This window comes from Gymnoscopelus microlampas, assembly GCF_963454915.1.
Source record: "Gymnoscopelus microlampas genome assembly, chromosome: 8".
Lineage (NCBI taxonomy): Eukaryota > Metazoa > Chordata > Actinopteri > Myctophiformes > Myctophidae > Gymnoscopelus > Gymnoscopelus microlampas.
The window spans coordinates 49237006-49243005 of NC_139945.1; the positions used below are offsets into that span (position 1 = coordinate 49237006).

The 6000-nt window shown below is 39.7% G+C and overlaps 1 protein-coding gene across 2 annotated transcripts in view; it reads right to left on the reverse strand.

Moving 5' to 3' along the window:
* bcas3 (BCAS3 microtubule associated cell migration factor) overlaps positions 1 to 5668 on the reverse strand; it is a 346365-nt gene extending 340697 nt beyond the window's left edge. For both annotated transcript variants that reach the window (XM_084065509.1, XM_084065508.1), the window contains exons 1-4: positions 5602 to 5668; positions 1945 to 2036; positions 1300 to 1354; positions 634 to 709 (exon numbers count right to left, since the gene is read on the reverse strand). In XM_084065509.1, the coding sequence (XP_083921635.1) occupies positions 634 to 709; positions 1300 to 1354; positions 1945 to 2015 (202 nt within the window). In that variant the 5' untranslated portion in view covers positions 2016 to 2036; positions 5602 to 5668. The remainder of the gene's footprint in view (positions 1 to 633; positions 710 to 1299; positions 1355 to 1944; positions 2037 to 5601) is intronic.
* Positions 5669 to 6000: the final 332 nt, after the last annotated feature.

Sequence of the window (6000 nt, forward strand, 5' to 3'; positions counted from 1 at the left end):
ATGTCATTTTGCTTTCCATCCACAGGAATGTTTCCTAAACCAAGCAGAAAACAAGTGAGACTCCACTAATGTCAAGTTCACCATCTGTGCTGGAAAACTGTCAGGATCGACGAGCCGTTTTGTGCCGGTTTCATAATTTTTCTGGGATATAATTCCCAAAAAAAGGCACAGACGTGGTAAAGATTTAAGAAAGGGACAGACATAGATATGTCTTCTATCTGAAGTGTGACACTTTGTACCGATAGGAGTACAGAGCTCCTCTAGCCTTGAGTTTACACAACCTATAGTGGAAATCTACTTCTAACAACTAACATTCACTTGCTCTTCAGTCTGTACGTAGGCACAGGATTCTTCAACTATTAAACCCTAAGTGTGAACCCTTGATTTGAATGCAATAAAACCCAGTGTTTTTGTGGTAGGTTGTCATTTTTCATTAGGCTCAAGTTTTTAGTCTGTTATGCCAGCTGTACTGTTTCCACTGCTGTGTGTCAAACACGCGATCCTATGGATTATGCTGCTGATAAAAATCAACATTTACCGCCCTCGAACTATAGCCATAAATGAACACTGCAGATATTGCAGCGCACACTCACATGGCCAAAACTTCAAATCATTTTCCACTTGTTGACTTACCGTTAAGGTCAGCTTTCTCAAATCGAACCCAAATGATTTTCTCTTTTTCATCAGTTGGAGGTGCCCCAGTGTATGCCTGAGATGAGAACCACAGTAGGAAAATAATTGTGCACCATTCTAGCAGTCTGACATCAACAGGTAAGACAATTACAGTACCATTATCGCAGAGGATAGACGGTAAGACATTTACAGACATTAGTTTATTAGTGGCTGAATTGAATCCCTTAGCCCAGTGGTGTTCAAACTTTTAGCAAATCTACAAACTTGTGATGTGATGCGTTGTGAGCTTGTCTATCGGCTATATTTGCTATGAGTACAGGTGTGTTTTGAGATTTTGACTTGCCCTTTGCTGTGCCTTGGACAAAACACTTCTCATTCACTCATCCACAACAACAATGCTGGGGCCTATGAGTGGCATGCCCAAAATATGTTGAAGGTTGTTCAAATACATTTCTTAGAGTCAAGAGTCAAAGAATTTGACTCTGTATAGGGAAGTGAGTGCATAGGAATTGAAAGAAATAATGTGTGTAGTTTTGTACACCTGGACTTCATGGCACACCGTTTGGGAACCACTGCCCAAGCCTTGTCACAATACAAACTGTCTTTACTGTCAGACATCACTAATATATCAAGTAACAGAGTAAAATAGATTGCATAATGAGTTACCTGGGGGACAACATCTTGCAAGAAGGTCACCACACTTTCCATGTAAGTCTGTTCCCTGAAATAGTAAAAAAAAGCAAAAAAAACAAAGAATTATTTGCCATAGCAGATCACCGGGTAAGTGCATTCATCATAATATAGTTCAGCTAGCACCCAAAAGAAGAATAGTCCATTGTTCTAATTAATTAATTAATTAACAACAGATGAGCCATGAAAATATTCTGACTCACACGCTGATTTAGTATTGCAAGGGGAGACATGTGAGCTGAATAAATCAATGACATCTGTGAGCTAATGTGACAAATCTTCAATACCTCATGGAGCGTCGGAAAACCCCTTCACCACCACATCATTAAGTCTGTCAGACCAACATCATCACCGGTGTAATTTACACTGTTGTTCCTAGTTTCAACTCTCATCAGTTGATGAGTCACTGAATGATCAGTGATTCATTAGCCAATAACAGATCACTCACACAAGGCATTGACATGTGGATTTACATTGTTTTCACAGTGCTATGTAACTTCTATCATATTTTATTAAATGAGCTTCATGTAATCACCAACTTCCTGCATTCCTATCTATTTATCTAGTACAGATTTCTTTTCACTATTATGTAGTTTGTATGTTGTTTGAAAGTGTTCTTACGTGGCAGCTTGCGCCCGTACCACAACCCCTCCAGCACAGCGGCTTGGCCTGCGCGGAGAGTCCGACGCCATTTTGTCCTACTGATTTTTAACCTGCATGGGTAGAAAGAGACGAGAAAACACAGATAGAAAGAGTTAATCGAACTAATCAAATATAAAACATATAAAACATTTGAATAAAAATAAAGAAGATCTACAAGCTCACAAGCTAGGGCTTAAGTGGTTAATGAGAATAATCAATTAAGTCGATGATAAAAAATGTATTCGATTTTTTTTTTGCATCACTTTGTGGACATATAAGGACAAAAGGTGCTTTCATTATTCGATTACTTGAAAAAGTAATAAACAGAATAATCACTAAGAAGACAATTGATAGTTGAAGCCCTAGTTGGTACCCTGGGTATTAATTCAATGTTATGTCATTGCTGGATGATTAGATCAAACTAATTCATATTCATCCTAAGCCTAGCATAGACTTTGCGAGGATTGGTAACATGTCAGGCTGTGTGATGTGACTCATGCATTATCAGCCCTGTCACATTGTGCATTTTGAAGCTTTCCCACTGTTATCAGTGGCAGGATTTGGTTGAATGAGGCGGCATCCTTAATCAGCTGACAGCAGCACAACGACCAAGCTCCTATGACAGCAAGCAATCTAGGAATAGCATCCTGGCACCTGTGAGACTACATGCTTATTACAACCCGACCAATGTCACATTTTGAAGAGTCCTAGAGGCATCATTGATGAACCAACATTGGTGGCAGCCAGACATCAGGCAGACACCGCAAGCCCCCAATATAAAACACTAAAATAAACAGAACCACATGTAACCTGTCAGATATGTTGTTACATGTGTTAACATTTATCTGCAAAGGGTACTATTAATTGAATCCTGGAGCTTTCACCCTCTTAGTTTGGTTTGTTTTGGGTGGTGTGACTGTGAAAGCCTCATTCGGACCAAAGATCCACATCCTGATCCACCTGTACTGTACGAGGTGGTATGAGAGCAGTTCAGTACAGACAGTGAAGACTGAGAGTGGTTAATTTCTAGTGTGAACAGAACATCATTCACACTAACCACTTAGTTGCTCGATGAGGAGGGCAAGATCTCCACTGCCGTGATGATATAGTTGCATCATTTTCAAAAGGGGACAAAATACTGAGCTTTGTTTTTTTGGGAATATAATTATGATCAAAAGAAATTGGCAAGCAGCTGCATTCTAGTTATTGTATCAGTGCAGATCAATGAAAGCACAGTGTAGTATTTGAAACTGTATACGCCTCAGACCTTAACCAATAAAATGGTGGTGAAGCAAATCTGTCTTCTCTATCACCACTTTTGTTCCCCGGCAGATGTTCAAAAGTCAGTGCTACATTCTAGTGTCTGCACTCTGCAGTGTTTGACAAACAAGGGTTTACTTTGAATATATGAATGTGATTTATTAATCCCAAATTGGACTGTAGAACCGGTGGAAAATGCGCTGTGAGTCGGCTGTATGCACATCTTCACTTGACTGTACACACACGTGCAGTTTTCAGCAAATCTGACAACCAAGTCCATAAAATATTCAAATTATAATAATTCAAAATATTCTCGACCAGATACCATGAGCCACACAACCAACAACATACTTTAACAAGACAGGATTGCATGATTTATAATGTAAAAGGATATAGGCACATACTTAAAGCTTTCATGACATCATATTTTTCCGTTTTTTTTTTAGGTTTTCTGACCTCAATTACACCCAAAAGAACGGAACTTTGAACATTCAGTGGATTTTCTGTAGTCTGGGGTTTTCTGAATAATTAGGCTCAGAAAAGTTCTGTGATTGGCCCGTGGACTTTGACATCACAGTCCATTAACTCATTGACTGCCAATGACGACAGTTTTCTACAAGGCTCAGACCGCCAATGACGAGATTCTCGCCTTGGGTGTTTTCAGTGGTTTTACGATAGAGGGCGCTCTTCCACAGCCTGTGAATGATCCCAGGATCACCCAAGAAGAGTACATCCAGAAATCACGTGATCACAACAAAATGAAGCTAGTTTTGTTTGGTGTTATAAGATTTGTAAAAGTCAACTTTTCTCTGTTTTCTGTTGTTTTTGGCAAAAACAAGCCACATTTGATTCAACTGCCCATAACTATGGAATGGATTATTCCGACGGCACGCTTTTCCCCCCCAGATTCTCCGAGACCCCCTTTTGTCTTTTGTGGCGATCACCAGGTGGATCGCTGTGAAAAATAATATTCTATGATTTTTCAAAGGTTAGTAAAAACGCTCAGAATCGCTGGCAAGGGCAGCTATAGACAATGTTTTAATTCTGTCAGTTAAAGAGTTAATCCCGCCCCCTCTCCTGCCCGCCCTCTTTCCTGCCCAACCCTCCCCTCTCCCCCCTGGGGAGGCAGAGCAGAGGCGATGATTGACAGGCAAAATCCCTCAACTGCGCCACCCACAGGCAAATAGTTTTTTTTTTCATTGCAACTGAAAATACCTCAGAACACAGAGAGAAAAAAAACTGCCATGGCTCACTGGAGTGGATTTTTCAGTTAAAACCTTTTTAATTCTTTTGAAGGACCATGATAAAGACTTTTAATGTTTTGTAAAACCAACATGTCATGAAACCTTTAATTTCCCTCTAACTATGGGTCCAATAATCCAACCACGTGGCTTATGTTTACACATTCTGGGCCAGTAGTGGCCTGTAGTGAAGAAACAATGTATCAAAACAATATTCTGATCCAAATGAAAGAAGTGGACTGTTAATAATTATGTGAAAGTAAAGGTAGAAGCATTTCAACTGACAAGACCTGTGGTGGACTGCTGTCAACTGTCACTACAGGCCATCATCTTCAACCAACACATTGATTTAGATACAATACAATACAGACTGCCACAACTACACAAGCAAAAATCCTCAAAATGTCTTAGCTAGAGACAGCTGTTCATGACAATAACTTTTGCAGCGAACAACATCTGCACATTTTCAGGCGTGGTGCCTATAATAATAATAATAATATATCAAGCTCACAATAGGCCTTTTTCACAGCAGGCATGTTGACATGTCGTAGGGTTAAACAGTAAGATAATAACAATTATGTGTCTGTTTTAATGTAGGTTACAGTACCAGAATGGACAATTCTTGTACACTTTACTTTACAAACTTCATGCTGGCACACAGAAAGAGACCCTCCAACTAAAGCCATTGTCATTCTACTAAACATTTAGAAACACTCTGTTAGACCAGAAGTTCCAATGCATTTCTTTTGAACTAGCTTGGACTAATAGCTCTATGCTTTCTTAGTAAACCATGATACAAAAAAAAGAAGAGAAAGACTCTATTGTAAAAAACCCACTGAAAAATGGCAGCTTGTGCAATCCCTATCCTTCGACAATCGCAGTGAAAACATATTTGTCAAGAGAGTCAAACGTCAGCCAAAACAACACACACACAGACAGCTAACACTGGGCTATTTAAATGGCTAAAGTTACATTGATATTACATTAGCTCACAAGCTAGCCACTGCAGTGCTATAGCTGACCAAAACAACGTTGTTTTTGCTTGAATGGTGAATAAAAGCACGGTGTTTAAGAGGTCGGACACAAAGCCCAAGATGTTGTTTTGTTCGTAAAGACATAATTGTCCATATCTTACTGTTGTGTCCAGTAGATCGATATGGAGCTTCTCCAGAATAACGTCAAAACAAACTGAAGCAAAGGAGTTCACGGAAGTGTGCTGCCAGGCAGCCATCCAATCAGGAGCCGTCGTATACCGTGTTGCCAGGTTGTGTGAGAGAAATAAGCAACCTGGTATAGGAAAGCCCAAAAGAAGCGAATGGGCCACATGAGCACTTTAACCTGCGTCAGCTCAGCTATTTGAAAATAGCCGATCTACAAGCTCACAACGCTCCGCGATGCAACACATTATGAGCTTGTAGATCTGCTATTTTCTAAAACTCTTGCAATAAAATGTGGAGTATTTTAAACATTCTTTCTAACAAGTAAACACAAATGCTCCCTGGCACAAAACATTTTCATGAAAATATTTGAGAAC